At 42.3% G+C, this 25,488-nt stretch overlaps 1 protein-coding gene across 1 annotated transcript in view; it reads left to right on the top strand.

Moving 5' to 3' along the window:
- The window catches only part of LOC102947070 (inter-alpha-trypsin inhibitor heavy chain H3), a 42,911-nt gene extending 18,527 nt beyond the window's left edge, over window positions 1–24,384 (top strand). Inside the window, exons 10-22 of the mRNA XM_037904400.2 lie at window positions 6,916–7,041; window positions 8,164–8,345; window positions 8,649–8,834; window positions 10,039–10,178; window positions 10,712–10,866; window positions 12,314–12,319; window positions 13,890–13,916; window positions 14,779–14,835; window positions 15,978–16,091; window positions 16,879–17,083; window positions 19,154–19,326; window positions 23,945–24,056; window positions 24,148–24,384. Of these exons, the coding sequence (XP_037760328.2) occupies window positions 6,916–7,041; window positions 8,164–8,345; window positions 8,649–8,834; window positions 10,039–10,178; window positions 10,712–10,866; window positions 12,314–12,319; window positions 13,890–13,916; window positions 14,779–14,835; window positions 15,978–16,091; window positions 16,879–17,083; window positions 19,154–19,326; window positions 23,945–24,056; window positions 24,148–24,292 (1,628 nt within the window). The 3' untranslated portion in view covers window positions 24,293–24,384. The remainder of the gene's footprint in view (window positions 1–6,915; window positions 7,042–8,163; window positions 8,346–8,648; window positions 8,835–10,038; window positions 10,179–10,711; window positions 10,867–12,313; window positions 12,320–13,889; window positions 13,917–14,778; window positions 14,836–15,977; window positions 16,092–16,878; window positions 17,084–19,153; window positions 19,327–23,944; window positions 24,057–24,147) is intronic.
- The last annotated feature ends 1,104 nt before the right edge of the window (window positions 24,385–25,488 follow it).

Here is a 25,488-nt window from a genome sequence, read left to right as displayed (position 1 = left end):
GATACAGACTAACATGGCTACCCCCTGTTACTAATTGGCTAGGCAGCAGAACTGCAGCAAAGGACCTGGGGGCCGTAGGGGAATCACAATTCGAATATGAGTTGATAGCGTGATGCTTTTTCAAAAAAGGCAAATGTCACTCTGGGATGTGTTAACAAGACACAGGAGATAATTGTTCAGCTCTATTCAGCACTGGTGAGGCCTCAGCTGTAGTAGTGTTTCCAGTTTTGGGCACTACAGTTTAAGAAAAAAGTTCACAAATTGGAGTGAGTCCAGAGGAGATCAACCAAAATGATGAAAGGTTTAGAAAAGCTGACCTGTGGGGAAAGGTTGATAGAACTGGGCATGTTTAATCGATGAAACTGTCTTCAAATATGTGAAAGGTTGTTATAAAGAGGATGATGATCAGTTCTTTTTCTCCACCAAAGGTAGGACCAGAAGTAGTCCGCTTACTTTGCGGCAGGATTTAGATTAGATATTAGGAAAAACTTTCTAACACTAAGGATAGTTTAAGCACTGGAACAGGTTACTTAGTGAGGTTGTGGAATTGCCATAACTGGAGGTTCTTCTTCGAGTGCTTGCTCATATCGATTCCAGTTAGGTGTGTGCATGCCACGTTCACGATCGTCGGAAGATTCCACTCGTTGGCTCAGGTGAGGCGCCCCCTGGAGTGGCATCTTCATGGCGCCAGATATATGCCCCAGCCGACCCAGCGCCCCCTCAGTTCCTTCTTACCGCCCGTAACAGTCGTTGGAACTGTGGAGCGCAGCGTAGCTAATCTTCACTATCCCTAGCATTCACTTTAGTACCTGTTAATAGTTTGTGATTAGTTGTTAATAGTTGTTAGTAGTTGTTAATAGTTACTTAGTATAGTTAGATAGTTTACTTAGTGGGGTGGAACAGGGTCTTCTCCCCTGTCCCCTGTCCTGGTACCGGGGCCCATGCCTGGGTCTCCAGGCTTCAAAACCTGCTTGGCTTGCTTGAAGCCGATGCCAACGGGAGACCCCCCACGACTCTTGCTTAAGGTGTCTGGGGGACTCCCCCCAAGCAGACAAGTGCCGCATTTGCAAAGCCTTCAAGCCGAGGACCAAAAAGGAGCGGGACTTTAGACTGAAGCAGCTCCTTATGGAGGCGGTACTTAGCCCGATCCCTTCCTCCGCGCACCAGGACTCGGCGTCGTCTTCGGTGCGGAGTGCCCCTGTGGCACCGACTGGTCCGGCACCGCGTTCAGACTCTAATAAAGACTCACGGCGCCAGGTCCCCCCGGCACCTCCACCATCACAGCGCCGCTCCCTATCTCCGGGCCCAAAGAAGAAGCAGCCCAAGCAGGTGCCGACTGTTTTTTGTTTGTTGGTTCGTCAGCCACCAACACTTCCCACACCACAGTTGGAGCCACGTCCATTGCTGGAGTGCACAGGACAAGTAATGGCTCCTGCACCGTCAACTCCAGCGCCACAAGGGCCATTGAGTCCGGTGCATGTAAGCTCCCTGGTGCACACCGTGGTCGAGCTGAGGCTGCCCTCCACACCGAAGACCTTTTTGACAGCGCAGGACTTGATCACGCTCACAGAGCCAACTCCCCTGCAGCCAGTGACACCTCCGGTGCGGGCGGTGCCATCAAAGGGAAGACCATCCCTCATGCAACCACCATTGCCAAGTGAAGCAGGACGGCACTGGTCCTGGTCCCAATCTTGGTCCCGGCAGCTTTCACGGTGTCGCTCGCAGTCCCGGCACCGATCTCCTCAGCGCCAATCATACTCTCCATGCCACTCCGGCTTGCGGAGATCTGAATCGCAGTACGGCTGGTACCGATCGGACTCCTGGCACCGCTCCCGGTACCAGTCAGAGCCGCACTCGACCCGGAGCCAATCCCGGCACCGATCTCGCCAGAGGTCGCCATTGAGATCCAGATCAGGCTCCTAGTATTGATATGACCACAGGCACCGATCGACATCTCGGTACTGTTCTGCATCACGCCACCGGTCCCCGGCACCACGGCACCGTACAGCACTGGGGGACTCTGCGCCAACACGTATGGCATCGCCTTGGCTGTCTCGCACTGCCTCCACGTCATCACGCTCACAAGGTGGCCACCACGCCCAGGACCAGGGTGAGGAAGGTGCAGGCCAGTGGCTGGACGAAGGCCAGGACTTGGGCCAAGGACCTCCACAGTGGTCTTTTTGGACCCCCTAGGCATACCATCAGGTCCAAGGGGTTCCTTCGGGGGCTTCCCGTTCCACCCCTTCGGAGCCCCGAGTACTGGAGGCCACTGTGAATCCCCCATCCCTGGAGGGTTCTGAGGTGACTGCTCCAGCGCCAATACAGGCCAATGCCCCTAGCATGGTGGACCTTGGGCAACAAGTTCCTTCACAAGAGGACCTCACCCGGGATCCCTTAGTCTCAGAGTTATCTTCCTTGTCCTTGCCTGATGAGGCAGTGTCAGGGACTACAGTTTTGGGCCCCTCTTCCTGTGGACCTCCACGCCCACCAGGAACTGCCCCTAAGGGTGACACGCAATATGAACCTCCAGGTAGAGGAGGTGGTGGAGGTAGAGGACCCAGTGGTTGACACTCTGTTGGCGGAGGCACTGTCCAGAGTGGCCCTCCCAGTCATACGAACTACACAGGCCAATGCCAAGACAATCTGGCAGTTGCCAGTCTCTATTCCACCTACGGCAAGGGGGTGGAAAGGAAGTACTTTGTCCCCTCAAAGGAATACGAGTACCTCTATACGCACCCCCAACCGTGCTCCCTTGTCGTGGCTTTGGTCAACGAGAAAGAACAGCACGGTCAGCAGGCCCTGGCACCTAAATCAAAGGATGCTAGATGCCTAGACTTGTTTGGGCTCAAGGTATACTCGGCCGGAGGCTTGCAGCTCAGGGTGGCCAACCAGCAGGCACTCCTGAGCGGATATGATTATAATTCGTGGCACTCGATGGAAAAATTCAAAGAGTTGGTTCCACAGGAGTCCAGAGAGAAATTTGGGGCTTTAGTAGAGGAGGGCAAAAAGGTGGCCAGAAGCTCCCTACAAGCCTCTGGACGTGGCGGACTTGGCGGCTAGGACCCTGGCCTCGGGCATAGCCGTGCACCACATCTCATGGCTGCAAATCTCTGGCTTACCACCAGAGTTGCAGCAGACCCTCCAGGACCTGCCTTTTGATGGCCAGAGCCTATTTTCCGAGAAGACAGACTCAGGGCTGCAGAGTCTGAAGGACTCGAGAACTATCATGCGCTCTCTGGGAATGCATACCCCAGTAATGCAGAGAAGACCCTTCAGACCACAGCCTCAGAGGTCCTACCCTCCCCCTTGGCCAAGACAGGACTTCTTTAGAAGACACAGCTGAGGTGGTAGAAGAAAACAAACTGGCCACCAAGCCAGCCAAGGCCAGGGCCCTCCCAAGCCATCAGCAGGGCCTCAGCAGAACTTTTGAAGGTGCACCCGAGGATGGAGCACCAGTCTCCATTCAGGATCCTTCCCCGCCTTCCAAGATCGTCTCTCCCATTTCCTCCATGCATGGTCTCACATAACATCAGACCGTTGGGTCCTACGCACGGTGGAAAGGGGTTTGCTTCAATTTGCTTTCCCCTCTTCAGGGACCCTTCTCACGAGCACCTCCTTCTACAGGAGGTCCAATCACTCCTAGCTGTGGGAGCGATAGAGGAGGTTCCAAGAGAGTCAAGGGGCAGGGGTTTTTACTCCCACTACTTCCTAATCCCCAAGGCCTAGGGCGGGCTTCGGCCCATCCTGGACCTACGTGGACTCAACATATTCATGATAAAGTTGAAGTTCCGCATGGGCTCACTAGGGACCATTATTCCTTCCTTAGATCCTGGAGACTGGTATGCTGTCCTCGACATGAAGGACACGTACTTCCACATTACAATCTACCCAGCGCACAGACATTTCCTTTGCTTTGTGGTCCATCAACAGCACTTTCAATTCACCGTCCTTCTTCTGGCCTGTCCACGGCCCCCAGCATGTTTACCAAGTGCATGGCTGTTGTGGCTGCCTCCCTTTGTCGACAACGGATCCAGGTGTTCCCATAACTCGACAACTGGCTTATTCGGGGTCGCTCCAGGGATAAGGTGCAGTCTCATGTTCAGCTCACCATGAACATGTTCAATCGACTGGGCCTCCTGCTCAATGTCGCGAAATCCTCTCTGGTGCCAACCCAGAGGATAGAATTCATAGGACCTGTCTTAGACTCAGGCCTAGCCCGAGCACTTCTGCCGGAAGCACGCTTCCAATCCCTGGCGAACATCGTCCACAACCTGCAAAGCTTCCCGACCTCAACCGTGAAAACATGCCTATGCCTCCTGGGACACATGGTCTCTTGCATGTATGTGACCATGCATGCCTGGCTGCAACTACGTCCACTCCAAGCCTGGCTATCAACAGTATACTGCCCAGGTCGGGACAGCTTGAGCACGGTGGTTACCATCCCGCCAGGGATATTAGCCTCTCTATGCTGGTGTCTGGACCCCAAATCAGCGTGCGAAGGGGTGCCATTTCACTCCCCGCAGCCCTCCGTGTCCCTAGTCACGGATGCGTCATCCCTGGGATGGGGAGCCCACCTCGGGGACCTCCGTACACAGGGGCTATGGTTGGCAGGAGAGTTATCCCTGCACATCAACGTACGGGAACTCAGAGCTGTGCGCCTGGCATATCAAGCTTTCCAAGAGTGCATTCAAGGCCGTTGTGTTGCGGTCCTCACAGACAACACAACGGCCTTGTTTTACATCAACAAGCAAGGGGGAGCCCGGTCATCCCCCCTCTGTCAGGAGGCCACTCATCTGTGGGAATTCTGTATAGCCCACTCAATCCATCTGGTGGCGTCGTTTCTCCCAGGAGTCCAGAACACCTTAGCGGACCACCTCAGCAGATCATTCCAGGCTCACGAGAGGTCTGTTCGCCTGGACGTCATTTACTCTGTCTTCCTGAAGTAGGGCTTTCCCCTGATAGACCTATTTGCCTCTCGCGAGAATTGGAAATGCCAAATGTTCTGCTCTCTACAAGGACGCTCTCCGGGTTCCCTGTCGGACGCCTTCCTCATACAGTGGAAGGATCACCTGTACTACGCCTTTCCTCCATTCCCGCTAGTCCACAGGGTCCTGCTTAAGCTGCACAGGGACAGAGCCCGTCAGATTTTGGTCGCCCCGGCGTGGCCCAGACAGCACTGGTATACCACTCTCCTAGAGCTGTCGGTGGATACTCCAATTCCACTCCCGCTGTGGCCAGACCTGATCACTCAGGACCACAGACGACTCTGTCATCCCAACCTGCAATCTCTCCACCTCACAGCGTGGATGCTACATGGCTAACTCAATCTGAGCTGTGCTGCTCTCGCTTGGTACAGCAAGTCCTTTTGGGTAGCAGGAAGCCCTCTACCATGTCCACGTACTTAGCCAAGTGAAAGCATTTTTCCTGCAGGAGCACTCAAAGTCATATGACCCCACTACATGCGTCAGTACCTATCATCTTGAACTGCCTCCTGTCCTTAAAACAGCAGGGCTTGGCAATATCATCCATCAAAGTGCACTTGACAGCTATTTCAGCTTTCCACCCAGGCAAAAACGGGCATTCGGTCTTCTCCAATCCCATTGTCAGCAGATTTCTCAAGGGGTTGGAGCGCCTGTTCCCACAAATTCGACAACTGGTCCCTAGGTGGGATCTTAACCTGGTCCTCTCCAAACTCATGGCTGCCCTGTTCAAGCTGATGGCCACCTGCTTGCTCCTGTACCTTTCCTGGAAGACAGCCTCCTCGTAGCTATCACCTCAGCGAAGCGTGTCTGAGCTCAGGGCACTCACATCGGAACCACCGTATACAGTGTTCCATTAGGACAAGGTACAGCTGCGACCCCACCTGGCCTTCCACCCTAAGGTGGTGTCTGCCTTCCATCTCAACCAAGACATCTTCCTCCCTGTCTTCTATCTGAAGCCGCACGCCTCTCGACGGGAACAACAGCTGCACTCCCTGGATGTTCGCAGGGCCCTCGCCTTCTACATTGAGTGAACGAAACCTTTCAGGAAAACGTTGCAGCTGTTTGTTGCTGTGGCAGCAACCAGATGAAGGGCCCTCCGGTCTTCTCCCAGCGCATCTCCTCCTGGATCACATCATGCATCCGTGTGTGCTATGACTTGGCTGGTGTCCCAACTACGCACCTTACTGCCCACTCCACACGGGCTCAGACTTCATCTTCTGCTTTCCTGGCACACGTACCCATACAGGAGATATGTAGGGCAGCAGCTTGGTCATCAGTGCATACCTTCGCCACCCACTATGTGATAATTCAGCAGTCCAGGGGTGATGCTGCATTTGGCTCAGCGGTCCTTCACTCCGCGACATCTCACTCCGACCCCACCGCCTAGGTAAGGCTTGGGAGGCACCTAATTGGAATCGATATGAGCAAGCACTTGAAGAAGAAAAGACGGATACTCACCTTTGTGACTGTTGTGCTTCGAGATGTGTTGCTCATATCCATTCCAAACCTGCCCTCCTTCTCCTCTGTCAGGGTAGCCGGCAAGAAGGAACTGAGGGGGCACTGGGTCAGCAGGGGCATATATCCGGCGCCATGAATGCGCCACTCCAGGGGGTGCCTCAGCCGACCCACTGAGTGTTGCTGGGGTAAAAATCTTCCAACGATCGTGCACGCACACCTAATTGGAATGCATATGAGCAACACATCTCGAAGAACAACAGTTACAAAGGTGAGTAACCGTCTTTTTTTAAGAACAGTTTAGAAAAACATCTGTCAGGGATGGTCTAGGTATACTTAATCCTGCCACGGCCTGTGGGGCTGGACGATATGTCCTCCTGAGTTCCTTTCCCGCCCTATATTTCTATGAATCTATGATTAAAACATTTCTATTTTTGACCACGAGTTTTCAACCCTAATTTGTGTCTCTACATTGCAGTGACAAACCTACATGGTGGTTTAATGAAGGGAATTGAAATGCTGACTACAGCTTTTGAAACAAATTCTGTGCCCAAGAGAAGTGCATCTATAATTATCTCGTTAACGGATGGTCACCCCAATGTAGGTAGGTGTCTTGGTAAATGAAGCAAACAGTAAAGTGGACTTAAGCAGGTGAAGGAAAATAATTACTTCAGTTTTAGTTCACCATTCTTTAATTTCAGGAGACGTGAGACCTGATTCACCACTGATTTCAATGGCATTACACTAAGGTTAAGCTGCTATAGCCGACTAGAGAATCAGGTCTTTGGTTTCAGTTTGTGATTCACTATCTACCACAAGTATATATCCACTATATCTTTGGTGGTCTCATCCTACTCACAATTTTGCCACATTACTAAACCACCACCCAATTAGATATCATCCTTGCTATATTAAGAACATTTTCATTCGTGTAGCTAAATTAGTTCAGTTACACTGATGCAAACCGTTAATTTAGATGTCCTGCACTCATGGGAAGGGTATTTGTTAATTAAGCTAAACGGCTGTATGCCCTGCTTTGTGCTGGTGCAACATGTCTACATTATGGGTTTTTACTGGTGTAACTGAATAATTGTTATGATGGTGCACATTTTCTTTAATATAGAGTTTCATCTCTTGGTAATGAATAAACATGAGGAATGGGATTCTTCCACCCATTCTGTGCCCTAATCGCCATTGCACCAGGGCCCTCTTAAAGGTGGCACTAAAGGGGTAGAAGAGAATTTCCCGGGGGCATGCCAGGATGGGGCCAGAAGTTTGGAGGAGATCTCCATAATACATGCTACTCCCACTTGTGAAGTTGCCCATAAGCAAAGCAGCCACTCCCGGGATGTCATAACAGAACTCTACATGGGACTTCACTGAGTTATGCTGAGGGCTGCACCAGTCCCTGAACAACTCAGAATCCTGAAAACACAAACGTGGCTTGTGTGTACTCTGCCTCTTGGTGAATCTTATTTATGGGGTTAATAAAGGGTTTTGGTTTTGGTTTGTTTTAAGGGTAGTCTGCCTTCTAAGTTAGACATTTGTATATACTTTGTCTAAAGTTAGTTTAGAATTAATGATGCCCAGAAAACATGATAGTCACACCCTGAAAAATCTAAATAAAAAATAACTAACCACATTTCATTCTTTTTTTTTGCTGTTTGCTATTGTTTTCATAAACAAAATCTTAAAGCCTATTTGTTTTGTATTATTTAATATGCAGGTGTATCAAACCTTCAGGAAATTCAAGCAAATGTAAAAAAAGCCATTCAAGGAAGATACCCCTTATACAACCTGGCTTTTGGCTATTCTGTTGACTATAATTTTCTAGAAAAGATGGCACTAGAGAATAAAGGGGTGGCTCGTCGCATCTATCCAGATTCTGATTCAGCCATACAAATGGAGGTAAAACCATAACAATATAAATTAAGTCAATGATGGCAGTCACACTGATATTTCTGATGACATTTGCCTCCACTTTCAATGTAACTAAACAAAATATGACCAGGTGCTGGGGTGCTAGCTTTCCAGGTAACAGCTTTCTTCTTCTCTTGTAAAGGTGCAAAGTGGAATGACTATAAATTGGGAGGCAGCATGGTCTAATGAAGAGTTTTGTTTATTTGTTAAGGTGTCAAGAGGTCTGTGGGCACAGGAGTGTCTATAAATTATATATTTATTAATTATAAGCTCCCCCTCTCTTCCCTCTAGGGTTTTTATGCGGAAGTAGCCAATCCCATGCTTACAGAAGTGAAGATAAACTACCCTGAAAATGCAATATCTGATTTAACTCAAAACAATTTTAAGCACTATTATGATGGCTCTGAAATCGTGGTGGCTGGACGTATTACAGATAATGACCTGAACAGTTTGACTGCAGATGTGAAAGCTCAAGGTGTAAGTATGGGTCTATTGTGATTGTTTCAAGCCTTTCTTTGCTACATAAAATGTCGGAATGTGGGAGATTCCAAATTTGGCAGTGCATAAAAATTCCCCACTATACCTTTATTCTATGAAAAAAAATATTGCAGAGTATGGAGAATTTAAATACACCAAAAGGCATGAAATTTATTTAGCTAAATTTTTCTTTGAATTACTCTATCAATCTGGAGTAACTTTGTACAATATGTCCAATTTGAGTAAGTTAGTGTTGCTATGAGAACCTTAATGTTTACATCTCTTGATGATTTTTTTTTGTCTTTGAATGGTTAACCTTATTGTTTCATTAACATGGTATTTAATAGTTGAATGGAATAATCTGTGGCTTTTAACTTTGTATGCAAACTTTGTAAAAAGTACAATTCAAGATTCATCAGTATGACAGTATGAATATCTTGTTCTAATACAGTATTGCTAAGTGAAAGCCAGATACCAGTCTTGCCACTTCCCCCCAAGAATTCTGGTGATTTGGTTTGCATGTGAAATTCATTTGTCCTCCAAAATAGTCTTTAATCCTTTGAGGAATACTTCCCATTCTCTAAGTCAATTGAATATTTGAAAGGCCTTCCAATGGAAATAGTACCTAATAGGAGCAAAAATTAAGTGGACTAAAAATTATTTCCAGTCCTGGATTCTAGAACAATTTTAAAAAACCCAACACGAATGTACCACTTTCATACAGAGAATATTTATCAAATGTACAGTATCACTTGTATATGTACTGTGACACACATTGGTCCACTTCACGTTACAATTATTATCATCTGAAACTAGATATATTTAAAATACAGAAATTGTGCTACCACTAGGCCAGCTACTATATCTGTGTATGCACAGACCTGTTGCCATGTTAAATACACAGCATAAGCAATGTACAGGTAAATCCTGATTAACCAAATTTCAATGTTAATTTTGCAAATGTGTTCTGTCCCCATGTATATACTTCTAGCAGCTGAGGAGCTACTGAGCAAAGGCACTGATACTGACTTCTGAACCTGTGCAATTCTCAGTGCAGGATCATGAAGTTCATTAATTTACTGTAGATCCTCATTTTCCAAACCGTAGGTTATATGAAGAGTTTGGATGTCTCCTGTGACCTCTGGATAGTCAGGGTTCAGTCATACCTGTCTGTTACAAAGAGAAATTTCTTTATTCCTAACAGGCAGAAAATGATGTGACATTTAGTGAACAAGCAGATGTCGAAGAAACGGCAAAAGCTCTCCAAGAACAGGAGTACATATTTGGGGATTACATTGAGAGGCTTTGGGCTTATCTCACCATCCAACAATTACTGGAAAAACGGTAACGAAATATAAATTAACAGTCTCTGTGAAATAGCATGAAAACACTGGGCAGCTAATTGGCGATATCCATTACCCATGCGCAGAAAATTCAGAACTGTTTACCTAATTTACTTTCCATCACATAAATACACCCATGAGAAGGCCAAAGAATAGTATGTATTGTTTTTTCAAGTTTCAGAATAGGAGCCGTGTTAGTCTGTATCCGCAAAAAGAACAGGAGTACTTGTGGCTCCTTATGCTTAAACTTATGCTCAAATAAATTTGTTAGTCTCTAAGGTGCCACAAGTACTCCTGTTCTTTTTGTTTTTTTCAAGTTAATTTTAAAGGAGTGCAAATACAGGATCAGACTGTGGCTACCTGTCCTGCCCCTCAGTGAAGTCAGGAGGAGTGCTCTCAAAAGGAAATGTGTATTTCTTTTCAGCAGAGAAATGGATAGCTTCATATTTTAGAGGGAGAATAAAATGCTTAATCCAGTGTTTAATGATTTGGCTTTGTAGAAAGTTTAAGTTCTGATTCTCTCCCTTCATTCAGCACTGTAACTCAGGGAGAAGAAAAGGAAAATCTTACAGCGGAAGCCCTGGAGCTCTCTCTGAAATACAAGTTTGTGACACCTTTGACATCCATGGTGGTTACGAAGCCAGAAGATAATGAAGATAAAGCTGCAATTGCTGATAAACTGGTAGAAGGTACAGACATTTTCAGTTTTACTTTACTAAGGAAATTCAAATGACCATTTGACATTCCCTTAGAGAGGGGCTTTTCACACTGAAGCAGAGTTTCAAATATATATGCAAATATATTTTCCAAGCCATGCCCTCCTATGGCTAGTATAGCTTTCTTCTGTGCACCACACAGAATCATTTTCCTCCTTTAAACTCACTTCCATCAGTCCACCTTCAATTGCTACCCATTTGCCCATAAATTTAAAATATACTGTAAATTTGAAATCATGGTATATAAAAATACGAACATCTCAAAACAATAAATAAAACCAAGAAACACTTTTAACCTAAATAATCTAGACATGCTCAACTTCAGTTCACATCCCTTCCTCCTATACTTTTCTGTATATTGTTTTAATTCAGGACCAGATGCAGCAAGTTCTTACTCACATGAAGACAGAGTACTCTTGTAAGGTTTTGCATACTCGAGACATTTAGATAACTGAAGGGCAGGTATAATGTCTTCATGTTTGGAAAACACAATATACGTATATGATGCAATAGAAGAAAGTAGTCATTTAAAATTCAGATCCATTTATCTTTCCTTTGTTCTTGTTTGCTTTGTTAGTTATTAGCTAGTTGTTCATTAAATTATCATTCCCTCTTACAGCCTATTTTCTCCTACTTTAATCTATATGGCATGAAGAATCACTCTGTCCATCTTTAGTAAGCTGTACTGAAGAAATTAAGACAAGTACATTCCTTTTCAGTGCCTCAGCTATCACTTCACCACATACATTGCTTTGATTCTCCTCATTTGTCTCTTGTCCTTGGATTAAGTCCACCAAACCTTCCACAAAACACCCCAGCTGGACTTCCCCTCCACTAGCCTAATGGTTTTCCTTGCTTGCTTCCCAGCACTCTGACAGTTTCTTCACAAATCCCTGGCCTTCAGATGTGCTCCCAGCTGACCAACCTGCCCCTTCCAGACATACAAATGGGGTTACAGATTCAACCATAGTCATCAGCTCTTCGAGAAGTATGAAGGGTCTCATCGCATATCATGAAAATTGCAACAGGGATATAAAATTGTCAAGGCAGCTTCATGAAAGTGAGACAGAGTAAAGCAATTGCCAGTATAACTATTCCCCCGGGCTAATATTAATTTTTCACATGCATAATTGATTCCAGATTTCTTGTCCCATATGTTAAACATTTTCTTTTCATTTGTTCCCCTTGCAGTTGGTTTACATTCACTCACATCAACAGCAAGAATATGGGCTTGAAATTTAAAGTGCTACAAGAGTTATGTCTGAACCATCAAACCATATTTGATTTTTTTCTTCAGAATACCTAATTAAAATGGTGTTTCATATTAGAGCAGATTATCCAACTGTTTAACTGTATGCCTGAAACTAACAGTTAACTTTTTTTTTTATTATTATTATTTCGTATCCATCCCTGGTAACAGCTGAAGGTAAGTTTCAAATTCTATTTGTTTTACCCAATACTTCTGTCTCTTAGCACTGGTCGGGTATTAGTTGCTGAATCATCTATTTGACAAATTACACACTTTACAAAAAATAAAATTATTTGAGCAGTATTCTGAGTGAATAATTCATAAATGTGTAAGAATTTTATGATTTTTTTCAAGCAGAATATTTGTAAATAATTGTTTTCATTGTTCACTCAGCTCCATCTGTCTTTGGAAATTGTAATGAACCTGTCATGGTAGACTCTAGGTGCCTAACACAAGCAAATAATAAGAATTGTTAGTTGCTTTTCATGGGCAGGATCATTCACCTATAATTATATGGAGGAGACTCTTGGTCCACAGATTTCTCTCCTCTCACATGGAGGACCAGGGGTGTCAGTTGCCCATTCAGCACCAAGTCACCTCGTCCCCATAAAGGCTGCTCCATAAGTCTAGGATCCACATGGGAGAGGTGGAGGAGACTGACAAAGCAGTGGAGTGGGTAAAGTCAGACAGGATGTACACCATTCCCCCTCCAGCCACAGAGTTTACCAGGACAAGATGAGATAATATGTCTTTTCTGTGGACAGTCTCACAGCCCCCATGAGAATCCCCCAACACAGCCATGCTGTCAGAGAACAGGCATAGAAGCACTGGGCCTCCAGGCAGATGGTCTTGGCCTCTTAGAGATTCCTGGGGATCTGGCAGGTTTTGGGGCAGGCCCTGTGGTGGATGGAAAACACATGCCCCCAGCCAAATTGGTAAGGAATGGCAAAAGAGGATCCTCAGAGACAACCCCACCTCCACCCCAACAGGTTTTACTTTTAGAGGAGATGGTCTGGCCTTAGGAATGGATTGTTGACTTTGCTTCTTCCAGGGGTTAAAGAAAAGGGCAGAATTTGGTCCATGTACTGTGTCTGCATCTATGCTACATAGAATCATAGAAATGTAGGGCTGGAAGGGACCTTGAGAAGTCATCTAGTCCATCCCCCTGAGAGAGGACGATGTGTACCTAGACCATCCTCGACAGGTGTTAGTCCAACTTATTCTTAAAAAACTCCAATGATGGGGATTCCACAGCCTCCCTTGGTAACCTGTTCTAGTTCTTAACTATCCTTTTCTTCAAATGTTTTTCCTAACCCACTTCCCCCCTCCCCTGCACTTCTGGGGATAGGCCAGATTTATGCTATTCATGGTAAGATTTTTTGTTTAAATGTCCCATGTAAGTTTCAACTTTGCTAGAGTAGTGTAGTTGTTTATCAATATTCATATCTACATTTGCTTCACTCCTATTCCCTAACTCTTAAGGGCTCCAATATTGTCGGAAAGCTCCCTTCGGATCTTATTAGTGCTGCTCTGCATGTTGGCCTGAGCAGATTTCTCAAAAGCTACACAAGACATTTCCTTTCTCCAAGAGTTGGGTTTGCTGTCCCTGGAATGCTCTCAGCTTGGGAAGCAAGGGATGATTCAGTATGTGTTTTCTAAACATCTAGAAATCTATAGACAAATGCAGGATATCTTTTATTTTTGTCTTTCATTTATCTGTCCTAATACTGTTTTGTTTCATTCACAGCAAGGGCTGCCCCAGGCACTCAATCATGTAAGTCATAATCTTGAGTTTCTGAATGAACTAGAGTTGTCAAAGGAATCATTTCAGGCAACAAAAATGATCAGGCAGAGGGAAATTAGTTTGTCTGTGTTTTCACCTATATTTTAACAAACTCAACATAAAATGTAACTGAAGATTGAACAGCCATATACATCCTTGTGATTTAGGGCTCGAGTCTTACAGCTGTGAAGCATCACAGATCAGGTTTCCACACCTTGCCAAAATATTCATCAGGAATCTCTGAGCCACACTTTGGAATCACTGGAAGAGAGTTCCTTTGGTGCCTCAAGTGGAGAGCATCAGATGATGAAGACAATGTAAATGAGTTTGTCTATCCTGACAACACTTTGCCTGATTCAAGAGCAGCAGCAACTGTCACACTGCAGCTATAGCAAACAGTGTGTGTGTGTGTGTGTGTGTGTGTGTGTAGATAATCTCCCATGTACCTGAGAAAGACCGGACAATCTTCTCCATTTGTTCTGCTTTTAGTCCTCTGCCTCCCTCTTCCAGCCTTAAGTACTCTCTCAGCCTGTCTTCTTCCAGACAAGAAATATCAGAGGAAATATCTTCACAACCTGTTTGTGATACCCAGTCATTCACAGAGAATAAACACAATTACTTCTAGTACCTGCTGAATCAGTAAATTGGAGACTGGGATTGACCCTTAAGCCTGGGTTTTGCACATGGCAGTGCAGAGCAGTACCATCAAACCATAACCATTATGTATTAGAACTAGAATAGAAGTTAAGCTTTAACAAGTAATTTAAATTGTTAATATCCTACCTGTGTTGTAGATACAGTGTGCAAATTTTGATTTTAGTTCTAATAATCTTTGTTCTTTGTTTCTATGCAGATCCAACACATTCTTATCAGTACAGTAGTCCTTCAGTCCCTTCCCTATATACTAGTGGTGAGTTTGTTTTAAATTTAATTTGCTCTACATTTCCCTTATTCTTTTATAACAGTCAACCTTCACTGGTTTAATCCTTAACCTGGTCTTTCTTTCTGCTCCTAAACCTCTTGACAATAACCCTTACTTTTCTCTTCTTTGTCTGAATGGTACTCACTCAGTCTCCTACTTTCACCAGCATTTTTTTATGTCCCTCCTTGTTGTTACTGTCTCAACAGAGCTTACTCGAGGCTAAGGGCTTACTTCTTGGTGTGCCACCTGGTGTACCCCTAGTATGTTAAATTTTAGTAGTTGGGTTATAGATTTTTTTCTTCACTTGTAGAATTTAAAAGTTTCATATTCAGAAGATCTTTCAATAGGGTCAATTCTATAAGTAAATTTTAGAAATTTTCCCAATTTGTTGCTCTCTTCCTAGCAGCAAGCCAGAGTACTGGGGTATATTATATTGATTTTACATAGCTTTAACTCTTCCACAATTCCATGTCATATTGAACAGATGGACAAAACCAGGATTGTTTAGATTTTGCTAAACATTGTGGGTTAGCTTTTAGTTTTGCAAAAAAATGGGTGTTATATCCAGCTTCTCTTTATCTAGCCCCCCTAAATCTCTCTTCCCAGAAATTTATCTTTTTGGCATTTCTCTATTCGTGGAAACATTTTGCAGGAATCAAATGATCTCTTAACTATACACATTAAGCTCAGCTGTATTCTTTGGTCTAATTCTAAGACTTTTTGCATTAGGATATCATGTTTTCCAAACAAAATTGCCTCTTATGTAAATGGCCTTGTAACTGGACACTCTTATCACAACACACACACTTATCACAACAAAACTATTTTGCTAAAACTCACATGTGTATTTGTTATCTTTAGGTCCAGAAATCTCATTGGGTTCCAATTTCTCCTACCTCCAGCCCTCCACCAGTAAAATATGTTGATATTAGCTAGACACATTGCTAAATGTGGCTACTCTTTCATTCTAATCTCACTATTTCATTCTAATTTAAAAGTTGCTGTTCTAAAGGGGCAGTATAAATCAACAAAGAGGAGACATAATAATGTTTAATTAACTAGTTTTTGTTTGTACAGAACTTTTGAACATCTGCAACTATTATATACATGCTAGTGATTATTATTTACAGTTGATGGAGATCCCCACTTCATTATATCAGTGCCACAAAAAGAAGATGCCATTTGTTTCAATATCAATGAAGAGACTGGTGCAGTGTTAAATTTAATAAATGACCCAGTTACAGGTGAGTTTTTCATTCTTTAAATACAGTAAATCAGGATATTTACTCCATTTATAGGGCCCTTCTCTTCCTTGTGTGAGCTTGTAACACAATGCTACAATGTGAGCTTGTAACTTCCAGTGACATTAATGGGAGTTACACAGCTACAGCAAGGGAATACTCCATCACTTAGTGTAAAAGGTAAAGTGCACTGCACCATTAGTGTGAATATATTTTCACTTTTAGTAGGAAAAGGAACTTTTAGCCGTCCCCTCAGAGGAATTGTACAGGTATTATATGGCCCAGTGAATGGAACTAATGAGAATTCTGAAGAAGTAATGTTCGCCATAACTTGCCTGGAATGCCTGGAAAAGGCTTAAAATGAGTGAGCGAGAATAATGGCTCAGACTTTTCATTCTCAACACTGAAGCTGCCGCTCAATACAAGTAGAATCTTATTCCATATGCCCTGTAGGATGACCAGATGTCCCGATTTTATAGGGACAGTCCCGATTTTTGGGTCTTTTTCTTATATAGGCTCCTATTACTCCCCACCCTCTGTCCCGATTTTTCACATTTGCTGTCTGGTCACCCTGATGCCCTGGTCGCTTATTCTCAGTGAATTCCCGTTCAACAGATGACTCCAGGCCAGATTCTCCATTGCATTATAGCTCTTACATGCTGCTCTGGACCACAATAAATAAGATCACAATTCTGATGTGATTCTGAACTGATTTATTTTCTCAAATTTAGTTTTTCCATGTCATTCCTTGACATATGCTGACCAGAATCTTTCCTTTTTTAAATTTTAGGCATCAGAGTCAATGGGCAGCTTATTGGAGATAAGAGAGTGAGCAGTGATGCAAAGATCCAAAACACATATTTTGGAAAACTTGGGATTGAAAATAAGCAGCTGGAATTAAAACTAGAAGTAACTCCTGAGAAAATAACCCTCCAGAAGGGCAGAAAGAAGACAGTTTTCACCTGGCTTGATACAGTCACCCTGCGACAAGAAGGGTATCACAAATACCAGAATCATTCAAGAATTTTCAAATTTGTGAAAATGCTATTGTTCACTAAAGAATAAAGCTGAGTGAAATTTTTCATCTGAAACTTTTTTGGTGGAAAATCCAGATTCAACAACAGCACATGTTTTGTGAAAGCCAGTTTTGCTGAATTGTTTCAGTCAACTTTTTTTTTTTTAAATTCGGGGGGGAAAAACAAAAAACTTCATTTTGACATTTTTCTATATGAAATGTTTCAAATGTTCAGTTCTAAACAACTTTTTGTTTCACAATTTCCTTTAATTTTATTAAAAATCAATCATAAACATATTAAAATGGTCAAAATTGAAATGTTTCATTTAGAAAAATGTCAAAATGAAACATTTCATTTGACCAGAAATAATTTTTTTTACTTTTTGATTTGCCAAAAATTTTGAAAAATTTCACTTTCTGACTGACCCCAAACTTGTATTTTATTTTACTTTTTGGAATCATCAAAGAACTGAAAAACCTGTTATTTGCACAGCTCTACTAAAATTTAGGATACGTTTTATGAACATGCAAAGGATAAGCTGAACGCTCTAATACCGGTTCAAATCCTGCTAGATTCTGCTCTCAGCTTTACTGTGTAAATATAGAGTAACTATCATTAAATTTCTCTGGATTTACAATAATAAATGAGAGCAGAATTTTCCCCTTACGTAAAACAGGATTTAGCTTTGTACCCAATACTACAATGACTAACAATCTTTAAGAGATAAATAACAAGGTGTGGTCTATTCTATATATAAATTGTCAGAGTTTTAAGTTTCACAAAAACAGATATATTATAACAAACATCTTTTCAGAAATGGAAATCATGCCATTTATAGGTAGAGGAATCATAATGTCTCTTCTGTTGTGTATATATATATAAATAAAACTAGTTAGGGCCTAATTCTCCACCTACTTGCTCAGTGTGGAGTTATTTATACCAGGCCCCAGATCAGAATGGCAGTATTTTTAATGCAGTTTGTACAGATATAAATGACTATCCAAGATACAAAATAGTGGACAATCAGCTGCTGTTTTTAGATTAGCTTCAACATTCACAGCCCTGCCTCTTTAAATTTTCACTAGGTACTCCGAGTAAAAGTCTCGTCTCAGAACAAAGGGAAGATCAACTTCAATGTTCTGCTCTCCTCCGATGCACAGCTAGAGCCTGTTAGAACTGCGCAGCAGAGAGAGCAGGATAGCAAAAACACAATCTGCCCTGTGCATTTAATATTTTTATTGTGGTAATGCCCAAAGAACTTAATCAGGATTGGAGCTTCATTTTTACTAGCATTGACAGAGAAGGTGGGTGAGATAATATCTTTTATTGGACCAACTTCTGTTGGTGAGAGAGGGACACTTTCGAGCCACACTGTGAGAGCTTGTCTTTCTCACCAACAGAAGCTGATCCAGTAAAATATATTACCTCACCCACCTTGTCTGTCTGATATCCTGGGACTGACATGACTACAACTACGCTGCATATAACATTGATGACACAGTCTGGAGAGTTTACTGTCTTAGCTCAGACAGTCAAAGGGGAGGGAGTAGTGGCACACAGCATTCAAGGAAAGTGGTGATGAAAGGCATACATTTTATTAATAAACAAATACATAGGCATACTATTAGGGTGACCAGATAGCAAGTGTGAAAAATTGGGACGGGGGTGGAGGGTAATAAGTGCCTATGTAAGAAAAAGCCCCCAAAGTTGGGACTGTCCCTATAAAATCGGGACATCTGGTCACTCTACATACTATATCCGGTTGTGTCTCAGCCTATCCATTATTAGGTGGCCAGTTCTAGTAGGTGTTTCAGTAGAAGTGGCTTGCAAAGAGATTTGAAAGAGAGGGATTAGCCTTCTCTAAGATAATTTTGCACTCAGTCTCAATACTACACGCACACAGTCAGGCTACGTGCTGAAATCTTTTCTTGTTTGCCAGACAGTTTTCTTTTCTCAAGTCCTTCATCATCTCTAGTAATTCTGTTATTGTTCACAATAATGACACCAAGAAACATAAGATTTCTTAATTATGGTTTCATTTTTCCCCAGTCTAACTGTGGTAATCAACAGGAAAAAAAATCTGGTGCTTTCAATGGGAGATGGCGCATCATTTGTTATTGTTTTGCACCAAGTATGGAAGAAGCATCCTCTACACCAGGACTTCCTAGGATTGTATACGCTGGATAGTCACAAGCTGTCTGAACGTACCCATGGCTTATTAGGTATGAATTGACATAAGGCCTTGTGGGGTCAGACTCTTCAAAGCTTTATTAACTATTTTTCTTATTCCTTTTCCCAGTGCTTAAACTCACTCACTTGCCCTCACTGGACTCTCAGATCCACCTTAAGGTCTGCCTAATACCCATCTACAGACTTGTTTTCTTTATTGCACCAACTATCTCAAACTCTTTGAAAAGTGTTTGTTTTAGTTTGATCATCATTTTACACCTAGAGATAGGCACTATTAAAATATCCATTACTCACTGTACAGCCAAAATCTGCCAATTCTCTGTGCATGCATCCACACTAGAAAAAAGGTATATTTTTACCTTGGAAATATCTTGACCAGCTAACATATGTTAAACCCAGAAACTGCCTTGTCTTCACCTGGGTTTTGCCTCAAGTTAGCTAATATGGTAAGAACACACATTTTTTCCCCCATAGTGAAGACAAGGCCCTGATTTCATGTTCAACAGTCATTCTGGGCATAAAGTGAGCGGCACACATAGTCAATTCAATGTACCCTTTCTAAACACATGCACATCATGCATCATTTGAAAGCTTATTATGTCTACTTTAAGATGAGGTATGATGTGGAGCTATCATGTGGTGCCATTACCATAGAAACAGGAATAAAAAATGATACCATCAACATGTTAAAATGACCACTTCAAAATATTTGCATTTGTTTCTGTTAGCTTAATGACTCTGTTAGCTTACTGTATTATTTCAAAACAAAATTGGATTCCTTTGGGACCTCAAAACATCACAATAGCAATGTAAAAGGTAAAAACAATCTAATAATAAATATGTACAGGTATAATTGAATTGTAATATCCCTGGTAACATTTCTAGTCATCATCATTAGCACCTGTGCGGCTGAAGCCCCGAATCCTGAGCCCCGGTACCTCCTGCAGGGCTGACACCCCAAAACCCAAGCCCTGGCGCCTCCCATGAGTTTGAAAATGTTTACCAGAGTTCTACTCCGGTGGGCTCCAGATGAAGTTAAAACAATTTAGACTTGCCTTGCCCATGCTGTGCATGGAATGAAATTGCAGAACCATAGTGGTTTTACTAATCTTGCCTGTAACTTGCTAGTGGCATATCTTGCCGTTTCTATATCTGAGGGAAGTAGGGCTTCATATCTTTGTAGCAGCTTGGAGAGGAGAAGAGCCTTCTTGTACATAAGATCATTGTCTAGCTCTTCAATGAGCTGATAAAATGCAGCATGATAAGGTGATTGTATTGTTGCAGAGTAACTAGTTGGTTTTACTTTAAGATTTGTTTTACTCAAGCAGGAAGAAAGAAAGAGTGGAGTGATAATCTTAGCAATCAAGTCTGCCATAGCTATTCTGTGCAACATGTGATCAGCTCCTCTTTGAAGTGCTGCTTTCCTTAGTTTGGTTGCTCTGTCATGTTTCTATTTTATGAAGTTTCTTGTCTTTCTTGTGTGTTTTTTGTCTCAAGCAAACTATACAACAGGACCCAGTGCTGGAGGATGAGCTTTCTCGGGTGGCTATAGAAACATGTGAATATGATGCTCTCTGATCAGATTCAGAGTCTCATTCAATAGCAGCCAATACAATTCATCTCTCCTGGCTTCTGATGCCAGCATCCCAGAATTCTGTCCAGCACTGGTGGCTTTTGACAGTTTTGCATTCTTTTGATTTTCTTGACAAATAACACATTTTTCAAAGTTTGTGGAGAACTTTTTCTCTTTGATGTAAGCTTTAAGGTCCTTATGTCCTCAATGTCTTCATGTACTGTAACTTCCCCAAAGAGATAAAACTCCCAAAGCAGCATTGTTAGCATTACCACCACTAATGCCCACTATTTTTCATTTTGTACAAGTATACAGAAGTGTGCTAAATTAGATCTATATGTTACTATCAAAATTGCCATTTTTGTTTATTGAGCACTTTGATTGAAGTCCAGTAGGAAGCTGTGTATTGTCATCTACAACACTAATACTGACCTGTACATAAGTGTCACTGAATTAAAAATTGAATTAAAAAGCTACAAAGACAAAAGCTTTATATTAGGAATTCATATACAGTTACATCTACCCACTCTGCAGCACAAACTGTGGCATGGAATCTACTGATACTGGAGAACAATCTTCAGAGTGAGGCTGATCTGCTCAGCAAATTTCAATTGAAAATATAGAAAATTATTATAATCACTTGTGAGATACTTTGACAATTAATAATATGTGATGTGAAAACATTTCATATTAGTATACTGCAAAATGCTGATATTTGCCATTTTTGCCACATGCTAAAGAGATTAATCATTTCTGAAAAAAAATATTTGCCCATGCAAAAGGATTAAACATCTTGCAATACATTGTTGTGTGGGTAGCTTTGACCAATGAACACCACAATAAGGTGTTGAAATTAACTTAGACAGTAAAAACTGTAGTTATGTTGCAGTATTGCTGGAACTGTGAAAAAAATGACACGCTCATTTTGGATACCATTGTTTACCTCACTTACAGGCTTATGGCACCACTTGACAGCTCCACATTGTACCTCATCGAACATAAATAAAATAAGATTTCAAATGATATATGGTGTAGGGTGGGTACGTTAAACTCCAAAAATATGGCTCTTTTTGGAGAATTGCTGAATCCTTAAAGGCACAGCACCACTGAATCATATTTTCTGCCAGTGTAATATCTTTACTAGGATGCATTATCAGTTGGAAGCACTACTGTGTGTTCAAGAATTATGTAAACTCCTGCCAATTTTCCCTTGCAGGTTCAGGTTGAGGGTAACAAGCTTGTATTCCTAATAGGTCAGTGAGTTTGCTGATGGTGGAAGGGTAATGAACTATTACAGATGTAGGCTTACCATTTTTTTGCACCTATATTTGGAATCTGAAAAAAAATCATCAATGGTGATGTATATTACATGTTGGTAAGCCAGTGTGTTAGGTGGTGTAATTTACAGGCCAGTGGGGCTCTATAGCAAGAAAATGCTAACAGTAGGAGGTCAGATAAGGTAGGACAGGGTTTTTCAAAGTTCGGGTCGTGGCACATCAGGCACTTGGTTGCTCTGGTCAGCACCGCCGACTGGGACATTAAAGTCCCATCGGTGGTGCTGCCCAGCTAAGGCAGGCTAGTGCCTACCTGTTCGTTGCGCCCCGGAAGCGGCCAGCAGCAGGTCCAATACCACTGCCCCCACCCTGAGCACCGGCTTCTCACTCCCATTGCCTGCTGGCGAGAGTCGCGTGAAGCCCCTTGCGCGCCTCTGCCTAGGAGCCAGACCTGCTGCTGGCTGCTTCCAGGGCACAATGCGGTCTGTGGTGCCAGGACAGGCGGGAAGCCTGCCTCTGCACCTCGGCTGCGCTGCTGACTGGGAGCTGCCAGAGATAAGTCCGCACCCCAACCCCGCACCCCAATCCACTGTCCCAACCCCGAGTCCCCCCATTGGGTTGCAGGCATCAACAATTTTCTTCAACTGGGTCCCCAGGAAAAAAGTTTGAAAATCACTAAGGTAGGGCATTATTCACTGTACTTGCTACCGTCCCTTTGGTATTTTAAGTTACAGGATCCTACAGGCACACTGACATAGCCTGGTTTATATCAGCTCACTGGCATGTATCTCACAGTATCATTTATATCACCACTGAGTTTGGCCTTGTATTTTATTAAATAAACTACAATTATGTCTGTTTGTTATCTAACATTTGTGAAAATGCTCTAGTTAGCCTACACCAGCCATATAATAGTTTTACACAAACAGTGCAACACAGTGCAGAAGAAGCAGCAGCAGCAGCAAATTCTGCCAGAAGCGTGCACATGCAATTGGAATTCAGAAATTATACCAAACAGTTTTCTGAGCTCAATCGTGTTCAGGTTTACTGTGGCTGCTTCCCAGTACATGTATTTATTGTTGAATAAAAGCAGTAGGTGCTTGGGATGAGACTTCCAAACAATACAGCTGAACAGAAAACAAGGTGACCATGAAGAATTTATGAAGGGAGATAAAAAGAGATAAATTTTACCGTGTATGCTTGAGTTAGGACACAATTTATGGAGAAAGGGAGCTGAAATAAAATCCCTAATCTAAGCAGCCCAAAACTAATTTACATGAATCAAATAATTTAAAGATAATTATTGGCAACTCAATTTTCAGTTGTGAGGCTCTACAGCTGTTCAAACAAAATGGTCTTGTACATGAAACATCTTTTTGAAGATTTGATTTGCATAACTAGACAGCACTCTGTCCAACCCCATCCATTTTTGCATAGTACTAATCACATTTCATGAAGCTGTATGCCCAGATTGGCTTCCTTTAACACAAGTCACTGAAAATTTAGACACAGATGGATGGAAGATACTGTAGAAGAGTAAAGGATTATTAATTATTAAATAGATATTATACAGAATACAAAACAGATAATACTTAAGTTGGCCTGAAAGTTATTATTTACTTATGCAAAATCAGTGTATTCACAAATTGTGTGGATGCATATTTGACATTCTGCTGAAAATTTGGCCCTGTATACCTAGATCCTTAGGAGAGCCTGAAAAATCAACGTAGGAGCGTAAATGATTTTTTTAATGCACACCACAGGCATGGAATGTTAACAGTTGATATTGTTTCTCATTTTTAGGGCAATTTTTCCACCACATTGACTTTAATATACTTGAAATCCATCCTGGGTCTGATCCCAAGAAACCAGATGCTACAATTGTGATCAAAAACAATAAACTGACAGTAACTAGGTAAATTATAATCAAGTCCTTAGAAAATATTACCTTATCTACTTGTAGCTTGTGCATTGTTATTTACATAGTTATATGTTTTCTATTTCAGGGGCTGGCAGAAAGATTACAGAAAAGATCCCAAGCATGGCATTGATATCCCTTGCTGGTTTGTTCATAACAATGGAGCAGGGCTGATTGATGGAGTTCACACAGACTATATTGTTTCCAATATATTTGACACAACTGTAAATTAATCCTCAGATGTGTGTTTAGGGAACATTTTTCTGAATGAGTTATGCTTTCTAATAATCAGCTATTATAGGTTTCAGTGTAGCAGCCGTGTTAGTCTGTATTCGCAAAAAGAAAAGGAGGACTTGTGGCACCTTAGAGACTAACCAATTTATTTGAGCATAAGCTTTCGTGAGCTACAGCTCACTTCATCGGATGCATTCAGTGGAAAATGAAAAAAACTCAAATAAATTTGTTAGTCTCTAAGGTGCCACAAGTACTCCTTTTCTTTTTATTAAATTATAGTAAGCTTACAGAATTGGTGTGTTGGTTGGCAATACTATCACATAACCAATTCTAGGGAATCAGGCTAGTTTATGTGTGATCAGTTCTTGAATGCAAAATAGCTGTTCTGTTTGCCTAAACAGGCATCACGCAACCAATATCTACAAAATCATTCTATTTCATCACATAAACCAAATATAGATTTTTTTATTAAATTAATTTACAAGCTTTATAATTCCTCTCTGTAAATATAGAAAAAATGTTTAATTCAAGTACTTGAGTCTCAAAAGTTTTAAATAAAAGCATCAAAACTTGCTGTCTTATTCAGTCATTCCAAATGCCATCCAACAAGGCATAGATTCCAGAATATGAGGTAAATGAATTATCTGCAGCATAACAGAGCATCTGACACTTCTGATCAGATAGACCAGACCTTATTTTCAAGAGAATTCATAACTTTGTAGAACTATTTGTGTACTTGATTGTATTGTGCAGCATGCTGGTGTACCACCACATTCCTGGATGGGTCATTGGAAGCAAGGTTTGAACCTCGGAACTTTGGATTTTAAAGCATGAATCACTATTACCTGAACTGAAAAATTCAGTTCTGATAGCCAATCTGTATCAGGCTCATCAACCTCTGAATGTGACCCAGCCACCACTAGAGCAGGTCAAAAATAGGCCTACATTTTAATTCATAGCAAAATGCAACAATAGTTTTGTCATGTGTTGTAAATATTTTGCACATTCTGTTAAAATGAACACTTCCCAAAAGAGTAGGAGTAGGAAGATGAACCCCAGAGCAGGAGAATCTGGGGGGAGGGATAGCTAAGTGGTTTGAGCATTGGCCTGCTAAACCCAGGGTTGTGAGTTCAATCCTTGAGGGGGCCATTTAGGGATCTGGGGCAAAAATTGGGGATTGGTCCTGCTTTGAGCA

This window comes from Chelonia mydas, chromosome 7 (genome assembly GCF_015237465.2).
Source record: "Chelonia mydas isolate rCheMyd1 chromosome 7, rCheMyd1.pri.v2, whole genome shotgun sequence".
Taxonomy (NCBI): Eukaryota; Metazoa; Chordata; order Testudines; family Cheloniidae; genus Chelonia; species Chelonia mydas.
Note: the sequence above shows the minus strand (reverse complement) of the source record. Positions and strands in the feature narration are given on the sequence as shown.